General features: G+C 39.3%; 1 protein-coding gene across 1 annotated transcript; it reads left to right on the top strand.

Moving 5' to 3' along the window:
- The first annotated feature begins 1,321 nt into the window (after window positions 1–1,321).
- LOC108926100 (sodium/hydrogen exchanger 9B2-like) lies at window positions 1,322–10,879 on the top strand. The gene is made up of 11 exons (XM_029250662.1): window positions 1,322–1,343; window positions 1,858–2,028; window positions 3,165–3,307; window positions 3,914–4,041; window positions 4,522–4,697; window positions 5,144–5,250; window positions 6,179–6,328; window positions 8,029–8,137; window positions 9,224–9,360; window positions 9,949–10,150; window positions 10,792–10,879. The coding sequence occupies exons 2-11, from the start codon at window positions 1,863–1,865 to the stop codon at window positions 10,848–10,850; spliced, it is 1,377 nt and encodes a 458-aa protein (XP_029106495.1). The 5' UTR covers window positions 1,322–1,343; window positions 1,858–1,862; the 3' UTR covers window positions 10,851–10,879.
- Window positions 10,880–22,080: the final 11,201 nt, after the last annotated feature.

Below are 22,080 nucleotides of genomic sequence, written 5' to 3'. Positions count from 1 at the left end.
ACAGACATGATTTCGCCTCCATTCTTGTGATCTTAGTGTGTTCGCTATCACAGTCACATTGTTCGCTTGACAATTTTGCCATCCGAGAACGATTTTTTTGTGTTTTTTGTCAAAAGGAGCCTGTGTGACTTTTTTAGCGGGTCTCTGGTAAAAAAATGATTGCTGCCTGCTTTTGTTGCTTTCGACTCGTTAACTTTTGCTTTTCTAAGTGATGTACCTGGTGGATAACAAACTGCTATTGAAGGTCTTGTGGAATCATTGTGGTGAAAATGTCTCTCCGCGTTGCGCCCCTTCGCTTGTCGGATACCGCGATGCTAGCCCCAGACGAGGCATACACTCTTGCCTTTGTGACGAGAAATTCTGCCTCCAATTCCTCGTCAAAGTAATAACTCTTTTTGTTTTTTGCAGGACCTGGTGCGCCATCAGCCATAATTAACCCTTTGTTGTTTTTTGTTATAGTTGATTTCACCTTGTTTATGCCGTCAGCTCGCTACCGCCTCAACTCACAGAAAGGATAGCCTAAGAGAAACGTACGTTAGTAACATGCGTAAACTTCTAAATATTTAATTTTTTTAAATGATGATTTTATTTGATGTTTTAATATTATATGAAATGTTAACATAACGCTTTTTCATTTTTTGTAAGTATAACAAAAAAACTAAAATCAATAATTAAAATTGAGCCTATTTAGAACGTGCTTGGCGGGTGACTCAGACTACATGCGGGCTACCAGGTGCCAGCGGGCACCATGCTGGAGACCACTGATCTAAACATATAATATAAATACAATATAATGCCAGAAAAAGGAATTTTGGTTACACATTAAAAACAACCAACCAACCAACCTATCTATCTATCTATCTATCTATCTATCTATCTATCTATCTATCTATCTATCTAAATGTGAAATCTTTATATAGGACATATGATTTATTTGACAGATAACAAGTTTACATTTCTGGTAATTATTCTGTCTTTAGGTCACGAGGCATATAGCACACACATGTCCATCTGCTGAGCAAGCCTACAAGCAAGGTTTGGTCTCCTTGTTCTTTTCCTGTTTCTTTTTGTTTTCTATTTAAGTTTTTTTAAAAGATTGTTTTAATTTCTCGTTACATTTTCTCTTCATGCTTGGCCTTACATTTCCTACACATATTTCTTTTTTTGTCGATCTTGCGCTTTGTCTCGGGCCAAGATGCTTCGCTGTTCTTGTGTGATGTTTCAGGCTGCCTCCTGTCCGAAAGGTCAAACACCAAGGATGGTCCGTCTGAAATCCACAGAAGGGTGCTGCAAACTCTGCGCCGATCTGTGGACGGGTCTCCTGCCCCTGGTCATTACAAAAGGTATCGGACTAGTGTAGTAGTTTTGGGAGGGTGGAACACCTGAAAACACAGTAAGAGTGCAATTCAGAGTAAAATGTGAGACCTTCTGTCTTTTTAGCCTACTTTCATAGCTGACTGAACAGAACATAATGTAATGAATTGAACATAATGTAATGAATAAAGCAACACATCTTTGTATTTTTGATGTCTCGAGGCTACAATAAACACAAATCCACTTTGGAGGTATATCTATTTCACAACAGAAAGAATGAATTTTGAATATCTGAATAAATTTTTCTTAAAAAAACAAACGACCAAAAAAAAAAAAAAAATACGAAATGAATCCACTTAACACGTAGAGTTTAATTTTTATTCATGTGCGTTACATCTTTTGCAATATTTTTCTAGGAACTCTCACTGGTTTACTTACATAATTAACATTTAATACTAAGTGACAGAACAAGTCAGTGTCTGTGTGTTGTCATCATGCAACATCCAAAGAGCACACGTTCATTAGCGCTTTTTTCCCTTTCAGTGATCATGGCCTTTGTGCTGTTCGGGGCAGTGTGGTCCATCACTGAGAAGGAGTGTCTTCCCGGGGGGAATCTCTTTGGCATCGTCATCTTATTTATTAGTGCCGTCTGCGGGGGGAAGCTGGTGGGACTCATCCAATTTCCCACACTGCCTCCTTTCCCTCCACTCCTTGGTAAGTACCATCAGTGCATAAACACAAAGAGAAGTGAGTAAGAGGATTCCCCCCCCCCCCCCCCCCGAACATGAATACATTCTTTACTTTGTATTTTCAGTCTTGACAAAGTGGTGTCAAAGAACTTTATGCAAGTGTAGAACATCAAGTACAAAGAGGAAACCACAGAAGTCACAGATCAGGCACAGAATGAGTGGAAACTCTCTGGAGGCTTAAAGGTTTCAAATTTTTCAGTATTAATGGGGAAGGTATCCTAATTCAGCTTATGATATATAATAAGTTTTTACCATTCTTAACTGTTTAGACGTTGGCTTCTCGCAGCCTCCAAAATGTTTAATCAAACATCATTCTTCTTGCTGAAATGATTATTTCTCTGGCCATATACATTTCACGTCTCAATTTATTTGAATGAACAAGCACATATATGGTTTGATCTCGAGCAGAGCAATTAATGTTTTATAGCTGACACTGATTTAAATTATAATTCACTGTTTGTCGTATATACATAAGGAGACCTGAGCATTTGTATTCAAAAAGACAAAAATGTACAAACGCACAATTCTTACACACACCATTACAGTTCAAACTAAGGGATAGCAAATTATCGTAATAACGTGTATTTCTTTAGCAGATGCTTTACTTTAAAGTGACTTTCAAGGATTAAACTCCTTAGTCATTCACACCCTAATTCTTTCATGTTTTCAGTATTGGTTTGAGTAGGAATGCTGACAATATATAATTTTATTGAAACAGCAGATTTAATTTATTGAAACGATACAGATATGGTACAGTTATTTTTACATGAGTTTAAACTGTATTTAAAATCTTAGCATTTCCAGTTGTTCAGAATGTTGGCAATTTAAATCAAAGTAGTCATAGGCTCAAACTTTTTTTTGAAAATATCAGTAGTCCATCTTGAGTTATTTTTTTATTTCACTATCCTCTTCTAATTTTTCTTTTAATAGATTTTATTTATTCCATTTTGGCAATATTATTATATTAAGGAAAATATTCAAAAATGTTTATATATTTCGCTAGTGTTTCGGAACTCCAGCCAAAGTTGTTGCAGCTTAATGGATCAGACATCAGGCTAAAATACATACAGTTTTATCAGTGTAACTTTTTTGTGGTCCCAGGAATGCTTCTTGCTGGCTTTGTCCTCCGCAATGTCCCGTACATCACCTCTGCCGTCTACATCGATCAGAACTGGTCTGCTGCCTTGAGGAACATCGCCCTGGCTATAATACTGACCAGAGCTGGGCTGGGCTTGGATGCCTCTGTACGTCCCAGAGAGAGAGGATGGGCGATGCTGTGAAACATGAGTCTGCAATTATGAACAGAACAGTTCCTGAGTCTGAAATGCATGTCATTTCATCAGTAGCACTGGCAGTTCAGATAAGAGAAATAAAAATCTGCATCTATCTATCTATCTATCTATCTATCTATCTATCTATCTATCTATCTATCTATCTATCTATTTTTGTTGTATGTATTTTTACACTCACTTATTCACTCACTGACTTTTTTTGTATTTTTACAATGTTTGGAAAAAAAAGTTTTACCCTTGATAAAATATATACTGTATGTAAAACATGTATGTGTGCATTGATGTAATGTACCATACAGCAAATAAATAAATAAAGAACAATACACATTTTACAAGACAGTTTAAACTGTGACAAAAATCAAACAGTAGCACATCACACCCACCCCCCACCCCCACCACACATACACACACACACACACACACACACGTTCACTTTGGCATCCAATAACAAAAATTATGCAACTACAGCTTTCATTCCAGAAATCATGCTGAGAGTATTTCACATATTTTTGTAATGTTGTATTTCATTTGGGTTTCTGTTTCTGTTCTTCACCCAAGGCACTGAGGAAGCTGAAAGCGGTGTGTTTACGAGTGGCAGTGGGGCCCTGTATGGTAGAGGCCTGTACGGTGGCTCTGGTCTCTCACTTCCTCATGGATCTGCCCTGGATCTGGGCCTTCATCCTGGGGTAACGTGACCTCCTCACTCTTCGTATGTATTAAAAAAAAAACTGCACAAAGTTCAGATTTAAACTAAAAAATGGACGACAATACACACACACACACACACACACACACACACACACACACACACACACACATTTTCGGAACCGCTCGTCCCATACGGGGTCGCGGGGATGGCAATACAGGAAATGTATTCAATGTGTTCATTTAATACAAAATGAAATGATTCAAAACCAGTGAACCCTATATAGCGTTTCTAATGGTACTGAAACAGCACAGTTATGAAAAAAATCAGTCTCTATTTAGGATGTATTTTATACCCCAGATCAATCACTATTGTAAGATTCAAAAGAGAGCTGCAATTCTCTACACATGAACATGTGTTTCATGTATTTATGGTTGCCATGAGTATGGACCCCTGCATAGCAGTGTCACTGCACCCCCAATTACCCCCTACCACCATCAGCCACTTCTGCACCTGGCAGGTTTGTGCTGAGTGCTGTGTCCCCGGCGGTGGTTGTCCCCTCCATGCTACTCCTCCAGAAGGATGGTTTTGGTGTGGACAAGGGAATCCCCACGCTGCTGATGGCGGCTGGCAGCTTCGATGATGTCCTGGCCATCACTGGTTTCAACACCTGTCTAGGAATGGCCTTCTCCACAGGTGCGCTCTTCATCATGGACCAGAAGCAACCTGCAGCAGTTACATTTATTCATTCATCTGACGCTTCTCTCCAGGGAAACTTAAGTACATTGCAGAGATTTACCCATTTATACAGTTTGGTGATTTTTACTGTATCAGTTCAGGGTAAGTACCTTGATCAAGGGTACTGCAGCAGGAGGTGGGATTTAAACCTGGGTTTTTGTCAAATTCAAAGGAGGTGAGTTTAACCACTAAGCCACCTGCTGCTACAGGAACACAGTCTGAATTCACTCTATTTTCTTCAATGAAGCTTCAGACAATTCCAGAAGCATAGTTTAATACAGTATGTTCAATAATATTCGTGATTGAAAACATACAATTTTACCAAATTCTACGCTTATAAAAATGACTTCCACTGAGACAATACTGAGATGAGAAATGCATTGCCATTTTGGCTCTACCGACAGGCTCCACTTGGTTCAACGTGCTTAAAGGGATCTTGGAGGTGCTGGGGGGTATGGTGGCTGGAGGTGTCCTCGGTTGTTTCCTTCGCTTCATCCCCAGTGAAGATCAGGTAAAGAAGTAAGCCAGTCAGAAGACACAGCAGAGGATTTGCTTGACACCCCAGTGGAAAGTGTAATCAATAGAACAAGGGATTGTATTTCTGCAGCAGATTATTAGTGTCAAATCTAGCAAATAAAGCTGCTTAGTACATGATGAATGGAAAAAGAAATATGACTTTCCCATTGTTCAACACACTGGTCCACTGTAGGCTTCCACTGTCAAACTGATTTTTTTTTCTTTTTTTTTCCCTCCAAGGAAGACCTGGTTATTGAATGTTCCTTTCTGCTTCTTAGGCTGTCAGTGCTTATCCTTTGCTTTAATTAAACAAGTTAATCGAATTACGTCATTTTCAAGCATGAAACTGTCAATACATAAGTTATTTTTTTTTTAAATTATAATTTATTTTATGATCATTTAATTTATTTCTAGAAATGCAGAATTGAAGGAAAGGAATCACTGTATTATTTGCAGCAACCTCCTCCCTCTTGTTAATATCATTGGTAGTTTTTCTCTCGATGTCTGTTTTACTGTCTCATTTGGTGGTATTATGCCACACACACACACACACGCGTTGACTGAAACCGGGGGGGGGGCACCCAGGACAGGACGCCAGGCCGTCGCAAGGCACCCTAAAAAGGACTCGAACCCCAGATCCGCCAGAGAGGAGGACCCAGCAAAACCTGCTGTGCCACTGTGTCCCCCTTGTACTATGCCATGTCCTTAAAATGAAACATTTCATTTTTAGATAAGATTAAGATTAATGTCCAGATTATTTTTAAATGTCATGTATTTGACATCGGAATGAGCAGTCAGTTGCATGATCTAACCACTTTTCCCCATATTGGTCTGGTCATGTGAGGATGGACCGTATTCAGACCAGTTTCACACTGAACACTCCTGCTGTCAGACTGGATTTTTCTTTCTGTTTTGCTCCCAAGGAAGACCTGGTTATCAGACGCTCCTTTCTGCTTCTGGGCCTCTCTGTGTTTGCTGTGTTTGCCAGTCGTGTCGCCGGCTTCTCTGGGGCCGGAGGCCTTTGCACCCTGGTCATGGCATTCCTGGCAGGACTGAACTGGAAACAATCAAAGGTTGGGCTCTCATTTCATAACTCTGTGCTTATGGGTGTGAGCAGCTGCTTGAACTCTGAGGGGAGTAAAAAAAACGCAAGAAATTTTAAAGACACAGTCATGCTCATGTGCCATTTTCAGGTTTATAATACAAAAGGGTTCATTGGATTCCATGACTGGTTTATGCTTAAATTCTGGTCCTTTGGAGACACAGTGACAAAATGTAGAAATTCTGTTTTAAAATCTTCTTTTATGTGTCTCCCTTCCAAGAGCACACCAGTCACACCCATCATCCATGCCATAACCACCCAAATCACCCAATGTTTCACAACCAACTTTCAGGAACATTTTCCATTATGAACCCTACCACCTTCATCCAGCAGAAACATGAAACACAGCACAACAAAAGTATAATAGAATACACACAAAGAATACTGAGTTTATGTAAGAAAAGAGTATACAGAAATGACCCATGGTAATGTAATACAATAAAAAAAAATGACCGAAGAGGAACTAACACTTGAGATGTTAGTGAGGTTATCAATGAAGTTATCTTCCCTCAGTGAAACAAGACATTTCTGTGTCAGATTGCAGCATGCGCAAAACATGGGATAACACTTTAATACAATGTTAAATTAAAATGTTACATTTCTTAAAATGTTAAATCAAAATGTTAAACTTCTGCTCGCTTGGCTGTCCCGCGCACAAAAGGTAAAGCACGGAGGTTCTCGGTTCTGGCTCCGTTGTGGTGGAATGTGGTGGAATCTCACTCAGAACTGTGGAAGCTCTGTCTAATTTCAAGACAGGTCCGAAAACTTACCTTTTCCGGACCCATTTCGCCCAAGATCTCTCCAGCTCATGTACGGTGTAAATGTTCATGCATCGTAACTTCATGAGCATCCCCAGATAAAGCCTTTATTCAGCCGCTACTCCAGCATTGTATGTGACTGTTTTTGTATATTATAATATTTAAAAAAAAAAAAATGGTAGGAGGGAATCAGGAATTGTCCATCCTGTGTTTTATGTACCTACTCGACCGATGAACATTGGTGCAGGGACCGGAAGGTAACAAATTATGTTTACTTGAGAGTCACATGTCTGCAGCTATGTCTCTTAATGTAATGCACAAATTGTACTTTTGCTGAGATGTACAAAAGCATTTGCTAAATTTATAAATGTAAATGTAAATGTAAAATAATATATCAATGAATTGAACAGGGTAGGGGTGCGGTGGCGCAGTGGCGTAGTGGGTTGGACCGCAGTCCTGCTTTTTAGTGGGTCTGGGGTTCGAGTCCTGCTTGGGGTGCCTTGTGATGGACTGGCGTCCCGTCCTGGGTGTGTCCCCTCCCCCTCCGGCCCTACGCCCTGAGTTGCTGGGTTAGGCTCTGGTTCCCCGTGACCCCTTATGGGACAAGCGGTTCTGAAAATGTGTGTGAATTGAACAGTAACAATGAAGGAAGTCATGCATTACTGAAAAACTGTTGAACCAAGTTTTGCTTGGAGACGATTGTGTTGTATGGGTGTCAAGCATAAGCATTAGACAGAAATATTTTCTAATCAAAAGAAAAAAAAAAACTATGCAGTGTATTAGTTTAAAATTATCTGAAATGTTTTTGGTTTTCAAGTTAAAAAAAAAACCAACTGAATTCTTCTTGAAACTCAATTTTTCCCGTACACTACATGAGACCACCTGCTTGTACACGTCTAACTGAACCTATTAGGCTCCTGTGGCTGCAGCTGTTGGGAGGATGTGGGATATATTCCAGCCCCTTCTCTTCGGACTAATAGGGGCAGAAATTACAATCTCCACATTGGATCCAAAAACTGTGGGTGAGTGGTCGTTCCAGACAAACAAACAATTTAAAGAACCCAGATTCACTTAGCAGAAGTGTGAAAGGGTAATGTAAACCGAGAAAATGATGACATATCTACTATAATGTTTTGTTTTCTTTTCCAATAACCATCTTGTCTAGTATTACTACTGTATCCGTCGCTTGAGTTAAGGTAATTCTCAGCAGTTTAAGTTTCTGACTAATGCAGTAAACTTCTTACTTTAAACCGTTACAGTCAAATTTTACTTATTCATAAGTTTTGTGTATCATACATATGAATCCTTTCATCTGATTGCCGTAAGGCTTAATGACATTATCTCCGCCAGGCATCTGAATGCTTTTAAATTAATGATCACTAGTTTGACTGAATTGTACTTATTTTATTCACATTTTGTACATTTGTTGTTTGTGCGTTTAGATGTGAGGATACAAAATGAATGGGAGAGACTATAATAAAGAGCAAAGAGTATAAGGTGCAAGATGAAGGAGCACCCACCCAAACACACACACACACACACACACACACAAACAAAGTGGTATCATTCCAGGTAAATGAGGTTCATAGACTTTAAATTCCAAAAAGAAGTACAGAACTTGTGGTAATGACTAATAAGGTTAAAAGGCGTAACACAACATTCGGCGACCATCTATGTTTTATATTTGCTTTACAAACAGTTATAATGAGCTGCCCAGTTATTAATAGGAACACCAGAAAACGGATACCTGTTTGAAGCCCAACCCAAAGGTAAAGTGTAGGCCCTTTAATGCACTGTACATGACTATTGGCACCAGTCCAACTGTTCACTCTTGTTGGCAATAAATGGAAAATGTACTTGTTGGCTTCTTGATACACAGTAAAAGTGTGGTGTACCTCCAAGGTATAACTGCACCTCTGTCAGCTAGATGCGAGTACAGGTTAAATACCAAATTTTTCCACCAGATCAGCAAGTCAGGAGAGATGTTTAGGTATTTATCCCCATTCTACTGGAGTGTCTGCTCAGTTAACTGTACTGTTGTCTTCCTCCTCTTTGCTGATACAGAGATGTGACTTTGTCAAGAGTCAAGCTATTTCTGGTACCCACAGGTCTGGGACTGGCAACACTCAGCACTGGGCTCGTGGTTCGAGTTGCGTTCACCTTTGCCATGGTGCTCGTTGCTGGCTTCAATTTCAAAGAGAAGGTGTTTATTGCACTGGCCTGGCTCCCAAAAGCCACCGTACAGGTGAGCATAAAATTTCACTGCACCATGACTGAACAGGAAGGACTATACATAGGTTGTACATGAGAAGTGAAGAGTATTGGCTTGGACGGGTCCTGCTCTCTGGTGGGCATTAGGCTCGAGTCCCACCTGGGGTGCCTTGTGATGGACTGGCGTACCGTCCTGGGTGTGTCCCCTCCCTCCTCCAGCCTTGTGCCTTGCGTTGCCAGGTTAGGCTCCAGTTCGCCACAAGCCCGCTCTGGACAAACGATTTCAGCCAGTGTGTCTTGTGTATACTTTTTACTAGTGTTTGAAATACTAGATCTGAAGTATAGTACAGTGTTAAGCTTTTTACCATGGTTTATCCATTTATACAGATGGTTAATTTTTATGCATTGATTCAAGGTAGGGATCTTTGCTTCAGGTCACTTCAGTAGAAGGTGGGATTCAGACCTAAGCGCTTTGGGTGCAAGCCAGCAACTCTAACCACTATGCCACCTGCTGGTCCTAGTTTTATGCTTTAAATGAGTTTTAAATTTGCTAGATAGCTTTTACTGAATGATCGATTCTATCTGTACTGAGAGCTCAGGCTGACTGAACACACATTTTCAGGCTGCCATCGGACCCACTGCACTGGACATGGCTCGTCGCCAGGGGGACGCTGTCCTGGAGAAGTACGGCATGGATGTCCTCACAGTGGCTGTTCTTGCCATCCTTGTCACGGCTCCCATAGGGGCCCTGAGCATTGGCTTGGCAGGACCGCGGCTGCTGCGGAAGCAGATGGACACTAACTTGGGGAACAAGTGCCCACAAGGTGAGGCTCTCTCCCTTCCTCTTACTGGCTCTGTCTCCATCCCTCAAGCACTGACAATACAGAATTTTTTTAAAAAAACAGTAGCTTTGTCTGTTTTATTATTTGAGATAATAGTACCATAAATAATCCAGTGGCAAATTTGTCACTCCTTCATTGAAATTGCAGATTATGGGACAACTGGTAGTGTAGTTGGTGGAGCTGCTGCCTTTAGACCTAAAGGTCACAGCTTACAATTTCACCCCCAGTTGTAGTGCTGTTATAGTACCCAGTTTAAAAATAAATAAATACACACACACACACACACACACATTTTCAGAACCGCTTGTCCCATACGGGGTCACGGGGAACCGGAGCCTACCCGGTAACACAGGGCGTAAGGCCGGAGGGGGAGGGGACACACCCAGGACGGGACGCCAGTCCATCGCAAGGCACATAAATAAAGTTTTTTTTTTTTCTTTTAATCACTAAGTTGTATAAATGTCTAAATAACTGTAGGTATCTTAACATTGCATTTCACTCTGGAAAAAAGCAACAAGCTATAAAGGTGGGTAAAACATGACAAAGGTTGATATTCATGCAAAGATCATTTTGGGTACTTTTTCTTTCAATTTGACAGAGAGATGATTATTGTTACAATGCAGGTGTGTCTGGAGATGGGACAGCAGCTGAGGCCTCTGTAACCAGAGAGAGTAAATTATGATTTCCAAGCTTTTTCCTGACAAACATCAGAAGGACCTATGCTACACAGAGCCAAACTTTTGAATCAAAACTTTTCATTCAGTTGATTATGTATTACAATCAAATGAAAGCAATTTACAAATGGAATAATCCTTCTGAACATGAAAATTTGTATTATTCTGTCTTAATTTTTCCATGTCTTCATGTGTTTATTGTGAAAGAAATTTAATGTATACATTTTTTAAACAACTAAACATAAAAAGGCATTCCTACAAATATGATATAGAAATTCATGTCTCGGTTATATTTTCTCTCTGTGTTGTCCACCACTTTGGAAAAAAAAGCATCTGCAAAATGAAAAAAAAAAAGAATAAAAGTAAATTATCCATTTAAATAAAAATTATATATACATACTCTCTGTATACACTAAATGTATATATACATACAACTATCTACATACAGATATGTGTATAGATAGCTGTATATCTATTGCTGAGACCTTTAAATCAGCCTGTCTGTTTGAAGATTCTGAATGGACGCATGCAGAAAGCTGAACATTTATGCAGAGTGACAATATTTTGAGAAACGCTAAACCCGAAGCTTTTACTTGTTTACTGTTTTAAGCATACATGTGAAAGCAGTCACTGCCTGAGGTGTTTGGAGACCCTCTTGAAAAAGAAAAGAAAGAACGAGACTCATGTTGAATTTCGGCAGAGACATAACATGGGTCTAAATGTCATTTTGTCATTTTGTGTGTGTGACGTTACCAATTAGCCTCTACTTGATCAGCTGTAACAAAACTCATTAAAATGACTCTCGAACTCCTGAAGGATGACAGCATTATTTTGTTCCAGTTATGTTTTATTTGCTTCTAATGGCTTCACCTTCAGCTGTTCTGTCACAAGTAGTGCTATAATATCAACAGGGTTTTTTGCAAATTCAGAAATACACTAGTAAAAAGCAAGCATTAATATGCAGGGAGGCAGCAATGTGGCAGATTCAAGCCTTTCCGCACATACACCCTGCCTGGATTCGGTGCTGTGCCTGGTGTGGACTCACTAGGAGGAAAACAAGCCCCAGGTGCAACCAATTCAAGTTTCTAGTGTTGGTAAAAGTGTAATAGCTGTTGGTTTTCGTGGAGTTCTAATTGTCTGATTACTGTTGTTTACAAATTATGGACATAAGAATGAAAACTTGGTGAAATTCACCAACTATTACTCCCTGCCTGGTCAACACTTGAACCTGACAGGCCCTGTGATGTTGCAGACAACATAATTTAAGCAAAACAAGCCTTTTAATTTTAAATTTCACTTTGGAAAAGAGGACAGAGAGTTTTTCAATTATTTTTCACTTACTTATTAATTACAGCCAGTTGATAAGAAATTAAGAATATTGCAGCAGGCGTACCTTTGCATCTGCTTTAAAATATAATTTACTTGCATAATTTATGCTGATGTTTGATAAGTATTATTCTTATACAGTTTAGTGAAAAACCATGCTATTTTATCAATTATAATTAAAGCAATATCTCCATTGGTATTAATTAGGCCAAGTAAGCACAAGTGTGCTAATTAAATCCCCTTTATGTGCAGAATGCACCTTAGTGGATTATAATTAATTGCTTAATTATGCAGTAATTTATTTGGGTATGTGGATTTAATTTCAGTGGCTCTTGATTATTGTAAGACTGACCATGTTTTATTCATATCACAGTTCACAAATTTGTCCTAAAACAAGCATTAGATAATCAAAGCTGGCAGCATGCAGGTAATTTTTTTTTTTTTTGTCCTCTGCTTCATTTTACTATTTGTTCTTTGTGAAAAGATGAAAGGTGACATCATTAAGAGGGTGTTAGGGGTCTGTAGTTTTAATGGAAGCTTTATCCATCACTGCTGGGATAGACTGATGCATCTCCAAGACCAAGAAGGTGGATGAGTCAAGACAGAGATGTCACCTGAAGGGGCTGGGAACATGGCCAGATGCAATGTCTCAAGGTATAACGATAGCAAGCCACTCTCTCAGCTGAGAAGTGTCACTTTGTAGGTGAAAAGGTGTGTGTGTGTGTGTGTGACTGGAAGCTAGACTGTGGCTGGGCAGTGGGATTTAAGAGTATATTTCAGCACGTCAGTGAGGAACAACCTACAAGTCTGAGAAACTGGGGTGTACCATGAAAGGCCACTGTGCTGTTGTGGGATTTATGATGATAATGAGGTAGGTGCTTCAAGTACTGTGCAATTGCAAAGGTTGCTGTCGAACAATCAGGAGAGACGTGGGGTCTAGGATGTTTCGTTACCCTTTGTTGCTGAAAGGGATTCAGCAGCTGTGAGGGACACAGGGAGGCTGTTGTACCACATTGGAGCCAAAATTTTAAAAAGCTGCTGACTTTCAATGGTGGACCTCCTCTTAATAGAAAACGATCATAATCCAACCTCCAACCGCATCTTAGTTTGCAGATGTACACAAATCATGATGTACAAAAATATAATGGGGATGAGGGAGGAGATGGAGCATGATTTGTCCCTCGGCACCGGGAGACTTGCAGGTCCTCAAAAGCAGGGAGGCCACTCAGCTCCAAGATGTGTGAGCGTATGTCTCATCTGACACCAAGGGAAGATGGATACAGACAAATAACACGGTTCAGCATAAAATGCATTTTGTTAACGATCTTCTACCCCATTCATCTGGGGATGTGGTCTCAAAGCAATAAATATTACATGACATCTTGACATTTTGGTTAATATTTCTGCTTTCTTTAGCTTGAGCTGCCCAAGCAGTACATACTGGCATACCATACAGGTTTCCTGCTAGATATAGAATCAGTTCCCCAAAAACTGAACTGCCTGCAACCAGACAGCTTAAATCGATGCCTAAATATGTATCCCAAAGCGGGATCAGGGAGGCAGACCGGGTCAGGCTGACTGCAGAGTTTTGCATCGACCCTGCTGACCAGGTGCTACTTATCCATGAGAAGATCAGGAGCTTTTTGCCCTTTTACCTGTATAGCACAAATGTGTTGAATGACTCATTTTGGCAGCTACTGCAGGTCTTTGAAATGGACTGCGGCTGCCACTGTCATCCAGCAGGTAGCAGTAAAGGACTACGTACAGGTGTGAAATGTCTAACGTATTCACCAGATATAACATCAATTTTAAAAGGGTACATACTCTCCGGAAAAACACTATCATGGAAATGTAAGTTATACATTCGCTACATCTTGAAATCTTTTGCCCCCACCGGATGATACGGCAGGTAATGGGTTTTAATCGCTGGGGTGCCGATTAATGTAATGCGGACCTCGACGACTTTCCCATCAGCAGGAGCCTCCTGTGGTGGTATTGCCCCAACCTGCCGTACTTTCAACGAGGCATCCGTTTCCAACATCCTGCTGCTATGCCAGTGCTCATTGTACAGCGTAAAAAAACAGGAGAGGGGAGAAGGAAAAAAAACTGACTTGGCAGGGGCTTAAAGCATTTCCCCTTCCAGCGAGATGTGGAGAACTGGATTGAAGCAGGCTTCCTGGATCACAATAACTAGTTTTCATCCCTTTTGTCTGTTTTCGGAAGAGGAACACGTTATAAATGTATAACCAAAAGAAAAGATCCATGAAATTTCAGCCTCCTGGTGTTTTTGTGGTTGCGCTGACTGGAGGACACGTTTGTTGATACTGTGTTCTTTATAAGTGCAAATGATGCTCGCTGTGTGCCATGAAAAACTGAAACTGTTTTGTAGGAGCAGTAGTGTATTAGTACTGTGGTAACGTTTGACCATTCATCTGGTTTCGTAAAGGGTCACGAACTACAGCCCTCGAGCTGCATCACCCAGCCTTGTTTTGCTGAACTTCTATTTGCTCAGTCTCTCATAAATTCTCATTTCCACCATTATAAGGGACAGCAAAGAAAAGCAATAGTGAGATGAATATATATGTTTTGTTACAGTTTGAACATGAAATTTCTAGTGTTTGTCTGCAATTGACTTTCACCTGCCCTCTACCTGTATCCCAGGATTTAAAGTGGATGAGTGTTGATATTTCCTTATTAAAATTCAGACCACATTCAGGGTTCCTTTATTATAAATGCTGGGTTACTGTCCTTCAGTCTGTTCAAAAGTGATTTACTACATATTTGACACTGCTCAGTATATCCATCCATCCGTCACCAGAAACTGCTTGACCAATATAGTGTTGCAGAGATCCAGAGCTTATCTTGGGATAACATGGTACAAAACAGGGTACGCCCTGGATGGGACACCTGATCATAGGAGAAACGCACATACTCGTTCAAACATACATGCACTATGAGCAATTTACTCATAAATTCATGTGAAACGTGCCTTTGAACTGTGGGTGGAAACCAAGAAGAATATGCAAACTCTGGATTAAAAACATCGTCTCAATCCGCAATTCAAGAACTGTGAAGTGCCAGTGCTATTGGTCATGCTTTTTTTTTTAGTTTACATTTAATAAAAAAAAAATCCTTCTTCCTTTCATACACATCCTTCTAAGGGATGTGCCACTATTGGACAACATTCAATATATAGCATGAGATGGCCTACAATGCTATTTTAGAGAAGGAAGTCATCAATAACCTAAGCATTAAGTTTTGCGCTGGTTAGGTACTGTTACCGTACTAATGTGGTGTAATATTGTAATGGAAAAAAAGCTTAAGTTACTATAGTTTGACTGAAACAAATATTTCCCACAAGGTTACCCAAATGTCCTCAAAATGCTGACAAACTGTGATTATGTAATTAAAAACTTCTTATTTTCATTGCACTAGAATGTAATTTTGCCTCTGGAAAAAAATCTAACTCATATATTTGTTCCTTCCTGATTAATTAGAAACTTATTTGTGTCCTTTCTACTTCACCATATTTTAAAAATATTTCCTAAACTGTACATCACTAACTTTAACTGTTGTTACCCTCTATATTCTTTTTATGTTTTATCCTTATAGTTCTGCTCCTGTCAGCTGTAATATTTTCAACCCCTTCCCCAGTAGAATTCAATCAAAAATACATGTAAATCTACAAATAGAATTTTATGTTTATTCTCAATGCACTTTTATTGATAAGGTAAGAATGAGGGTTTTTTTTTAAGGGACTCTAGAAGTTTCCAGGACAAGTTTAACCTTCAGTTTCCTAGAAACCCAAGGTGGGTTACCTCAAAGGAGAGGGGGGAGAAAAAAAAAATCTATTTTGTGTGTGTGTGTATGTATATGTGTGTGTGTGTGTGTGTGTGTGTGTGTGTGTGTGTATATATATATATATATATATATATATATATATATATATATATATATATATATATATATATATATATATATACACACACACATATATACACATAAGAGAGAGTAAATAATAGTCCTTGTTGAGCTTCCCTAGAGTGGCTTGTTCACTACTAGAAATAGTGGAACTTTAATGGGAAGAAACCATGCTCTGTGTATGAAGCCCCCCTTCAACATGTTTTCTACTTTCATGATAGCTCTAATTATTTTTAGGAATGGAAAAGAGACATGTAGAATATTGTATTTTATAATGGAATTAATTTTTGATGCCAGGAATCCACTTTTACCCACACTAAATTACAAATTGTGGTAGGTGGTTTATATAAATTTCTCTGGCCTTTTGTTGTTGCTTCACATCAAGCTGAGACAGGAATACATTTCACGTCTCAAACACTCAGTGGTGGTTGTTAGGTTCTGTTTGAAGGATTTTACCCCCTCCCCAAAAAAAGTCTGTGTATTTATTCTGGATAGTGTCTGTGAGAAGTGTGAAATTGTTTTGCGGTTGTGTGACTTGAGCGAATATTAAGCCGATGAAAAGCACGCCTGGAATCATTAGAACAGCTTAAGTGCCAACTCTCCATTGTGATGTTTGTTGTAAGATTATAATAAAAGCAAGCAAGCAAATGTATCACTTCTGTGTTTTTTTTTTTTTTTTGTTTTTTTTTGAATAAATATATGAACTGTTGAAAGAATACTAATACATCTTGACTGTTGAACAGCAGATAGCCTTTAACGTTCTGTTTTTTATGCAGTTTTCCATTTCTTGTCCACAAAAAATGCTAAAAAAAACAGCAGAGTTGATGAACAATTCTTTTTTAAGGCAAATGGAAATAGTTTGACCTCAGAAACCTTATTGTGTCCAAGTGGGTCATCTCTGGGTTTTATTTCTGCAGTCAGTTACTTGGAAACACACTGATAACCATTATTTCTTATTTAAAAAAAGTTTTGAGCTGTACAATGTGGCTCCTCCTGTCCTCTGACAGTCAATTTAAATAGCAGTGATGTATCGGACCCTCATCGGTCAGGTGCGGCCGATTAACCCTGAACATGGGTGTGACTACGCTTCTCCTTGCCATGCAGATCTTGAGTAATGTTACATGTGCACGTGAGCAGATTATGTATGAATATCTAAATCTGAGAATGTTGTCTGTACAATGCTATAACTCAACGTCTGATTTATGGGAATGAAATGTGCCACTGGCACTATTTTGAAGTAATGTATTAGAGGCTTTCCTTCAAAAAGGTATCTATGATTGTGCACAATGTTACAAAAAAGTCTGAGATTGACAGGATTGGTCTAATGAACTCTCAAGAGGTCGCACAGCTGACAGCATGAGGCATGAAGCACTACAAGCTCTAACTTGAGGTAACGTCTCCATCCAAACTACAGACAGAGAAGGTAAGAGATCTGATGTTTCAGGAATTTTGCTTGGAAGTAGCTCTGAAAAATGACGAAAATGCTGCAAGACTTTGATTTATCGGCTGACCGTCAGATCAGTTCATTCGTTAGTGGGAGGAACAAAGAGCTCTACAGGTGGATATTTTGGGGAGTCACAAGCTGTGCTTAATGACTGTTATTGTGAAAGAGGAACCTTGGGAGTGGAATGATGGCAGTGAAGCTACTGCCAGAAAGTGGTTCCACTATACTCCAACAGCCCGGTGTGTACCGTTACCTAGACCTCACCGCTAATCTCCAATTTACCCATTTGCCAGACTTTAGAAATGCCTTCTGAAAATTTCTGGCCCTCTGTTTTTAATTCAGGGACCGCTTGAATCTCTGCAGTCTCACAGCGCAGCTGTGTTTGGCATTTATTTGCCTGCTTTATTTATTTTAAAGAAGGCCTAATTCCTCAGACACAAAAGTAAAACGCAATCAACAGATGTTTATTCATCTGTACTGTTCTGAGAGCCTACTGAGACTTGAATACAGTTCAGGGGAACCTTGGGTAATATGCAGTATAAATGAACTATAAAAGTGAAACACAATAAATAGCACACATTCAACAGGTGTATGATAATTAACTTTCTATGAAATATAAACATGATAAAGGACTGAAGAAAAAAGACAATTTTATTGGTATTCTGGAAGCCACAGCTATCTTTTCTCACCACCGTCACACGACCATGTAGCCTTAGGGACACTATATATAATATATTTTATATCTTTTCTATTGTCTGCTCTCAAGATAAATGCAATTGGTTTATTCGTTTTATCATCTCTGCACAGTGCGTATAAATCCTTGACGCATCTGAGCGTTTTAATTTGAACCAGGCTAATATAAAATCAATCCACATTACAGGGCTGAATCTTCAAATTATATCACGCTAATGAATGTTGCTTTCTACTCAGATAAAATGGACAAACACAAATGGGGACAGTATAAAAAGTCATTCAGGAAAAACAAAAAGGATTTTTGCTCTTCATATAGATATCTAAGGCAATTTGGGGGGGTTGAAGATCCAGAAGATGGATTTCAAACCTTCAGTTTATTATTTTGTTGTAAAGTCAATGCTCATAAAGAAATAAATCTCAATAAATATATTTATACAGCTGGATGTTTTATTGTATCAAACCTCTTTGCCAAGGTGGGCCTGAAAACTGAACTGTCTTTATCATCAATACCTGTTAAGGGGCTGCGAAACATCAGGAGATCAGATGGCAAATGTTGCACCTGTTTATGGAATGAATCTGTCAGACACTGTAGTTTATGGAACTTTTGTTTTCAGTAATTTTAAATGACTTATCAAAATGCAGATAAATTTTACAGCATATTTTTTATATGAAAGAATTTATCTGAGGCTCTTACAGAAGCTAGCACATAAATAAATTGAGGGATATCTGTACAGTATTGTTAAGCCTTGATAGATAGTAAATATACTGATGAATGTTGAAAGTGTTGAGAAGCTCACCAACACACTTATGGTATCAATGAGTCAGGTCTCAGGACTGATTAGCAGGTTGTGGAAAATTACCACCCCCGCAGTGATTTTAGGAGTTTTAATATTATTGAAGGATAAATGTAATAAAATAAGTTGTACAGAATACACACACAGTCTGAAGCTGCTTATTCTAAGTGGGGTTGCAGCGAATCGAAACCTAACACAGGCCGCAAGGCCGGAGGGGGAGGGGACACACCCAGGATGGGACGCCAGTACGCCGCAAGGCACCCCAAGCGGGACTCGAACCCCAGACCCCCCAGAGAGCAGGACCCGGTCCAACCCACTGCGCCACCGTGCCCCCCTATCCCTACAGAATATTTGTTCATTATTGCTTATCCAAGGTTTTGCTAAACTTGAGTAAGTCGAGGGACACCTCTACTATTAAGCTGTCACGTTGTCGGACTTGGAGTTGCTAATGGACTCCTAACATTTGTACGTTGAGGAGCAAGTGTATATGAGGGTCTGCCGCTCTCCGTGGTGCTGAAAGTGTCTCCAGTTTTTCTGGTTGTTTGCAGAGCTTCCGTAGTGCTGCTATATCTTCAGCCTGGATGTTATTTGTGGAGCTCTGAGTGATCCCGCTCCATGGGAGACATGACAGTGCGGCGGCAGCCGGCCCCAGGTGGCACAGCACTCCTCTAAAGTGACACGTGAAAATAAAATCTCAAGTTACCAGTCTAAAAACTCATACTAGCAGCTAAGACATCATTATCCTTTTATTTTTATTCCATATATTGTAGTACTTTTTACATGTGTATATGCAGTGAGCTGAGCAACTCGGGAGTAGGAAAAAAAAAAGGGCTGAGTTCAGTTTAGTATGGATGCAGAGTATGTTGAAGACTGGCCATTATTTTGTACTTACCAACTGCAGTGGATATCTTTCAGGCTGGTTCTGACTGATAACGAATAAAACATTAAAACAATAAAAAAGCAAAATTACTCTTAACATGGTATAGTGCATGATGTTCTTGGCTATCTTGTTTTTTTTTTTTTTTTTTGAAAAAATGACATATTAGTATGCAGCTGTTGTATTTAATAGTGTGCATCAAGCACACATGCAAATAACTTCCTGGGGAAAAAGCGCAGACTGAAAATGGAATTATACTATTGCTTTCGGGGTATTTTGAATAAGTCTGACAGTTACTTAGGCAACAGCTTGAGCTTTTAACTGAAAAGGCCGAATGTATGTTTGGCAATTACTGACATACAATAACAACTCCTTAGCTCTCAAAACTGCTGTGCTGCACAAAAGGTGATGATATGTGTTAGAAATTTTCTTCACACAAGCGTAAATGGGCATTGAAAAAAATTAAATAAAGAGGAAATATGCATCTCCGTAAATAATCTGAAGCTGAAGTAATCAATGGTCTCTTAAGGATCACTGGCTGGCACTTTTATATCATACTTTGCTGAAGCTATTATCAAAACTGACAGATGAATAAACAAATCAATAAACAAACAAAAAAAGTTTGGATGGCTGGCTGGGGGGGTCTTCACATTCCAGTCTCAATGAAAGGACAATCTGGGGGAAAAAAAAAGAAAGAGCTGGCTTCATCTATTCACAGTTCTATTACATCTTTAAATTTTTTTTCTTATTTTTTTTTTTAAACTTACAAAAGAATCGTGTTTTGTTTTTATGGATTTGTTAGTGTTGCCAGCACACAGTTCAGTGCCTCTGAAGTCATTTGTATCAAAAGGCGGATGCATGCTTCTTTTTAGGAGCCGTGCTTCCAGGCAGTCTGGCACACAATTCCCCTCTGACATCTCTTACATCCTGCTCATATAAGTGCCTTATAATTAATACATCTGAGTTTCTGTCAGTCACGCTGTTCTGTAAAGTGAGACCTCGACTCGAAGATTGCGATAGGTCTGAAGAGTCCATCTTTTGCCAACTTTTATATTTTCATTTTTTTATTTTTCGAAAAATGTTAATGTGCTTGTTATTACTCGTCAAAATCTGCAAATTCACTCTGAAATATACAGGATTATAGATCATAGAATAGATTGTGCTTTTTATAGTGTAGAATTTGCTAAATAATAAAGGGAAGTTGAGGGGGTGGGTGAATTTTACAACTGCTTTCTCTGTTGTGGGGTTGTGGCCTTTGCACTCTCCAAAATTTTTTATTTTTTTTTGTTTCCAGGTAAAAATGATTGTTCTGCTGTTATAGAAAGCTTTGTTCCTTTGCCCACCAATGAGATGCATGTTATAAATGTTTAATCATAAGCACTACATCAGTTGTGTTGTGTACCATTTTAACTAAAGAAACACTTGAATGCTTTAACACAAATTGCAGCAATGTTCTCATTAACAGTACCATGGTGCTTGGTGCTTTTTATACTTATTTATTCCTAACAGAGTAGATCTTTTAGTCATGGGAAATGTGACATGTCTGCCTTGATGTACTTCGATCTAAACTCTCAGTTATTAACACTACACATGATCCACGACACGTGCACTGTTGATGTTCACCTTTTTTTGGGCAGTGTCCTTTAGGTACAGCATAGACATGCCGAGTGTCCCGGGTAGAAATATAGAGACATCAGCAGATTATAAGCCGTGAAGTAACTCTTCTGTCTAATGTAATTGAAACTGTAAAAACATTAAATACTGGGGTATAGAAATTGTCGGGGGGTGTGGCGGTGCGGTGAGTTCGGCCGGTGCCTGCTGTGTGGCAGGTCTGGGTTTCGAGCCCTGCTTGGGTTGGCTTGTGATGGACTGGCGTCCCGTCCAGGGTGGGTCCCCTCCCCCTTCGGCCTTGCGCACTGTGTTTGCCGGGATAGTCTCCGGCTCGCTGTTACCCCGCTTGGGATAAGCGTTTGTTGACAATGGATGGCTGGTATGGAAATAGTCAATATTTTGTAGGTTGTGTTACAGATAATTTCGATGCACAACGGTTATTATTTCTTTCATTCATAATCAGTAGCCGGTTGTCTTAATGCAAAGTTGTGGTGTGAGTCCAAAGTAGCTTCTACATGTTATTCATCATTTAATCACTAATATTAATTTATGTCCAACACATTGCTTATGAA

Source organism: Scleropages formosus, chromosome 3 (genome assembly GCF_900964775.1).
Source record: "Scleropages formosus chromosome 3, fSclFor1.1, whole genome shotgun sequence".
NCBI classification, from domain to species: domain Eukaryota; kingdom Metazoa; phylum Chordata; class Actinopteri; order Osteoglossiformes; family Osteoglossidae; genus Scleropages; species Scleropages formosus.
This window is presented reverse-complemented; position numbering and strand designations above follow the sequence as displayed.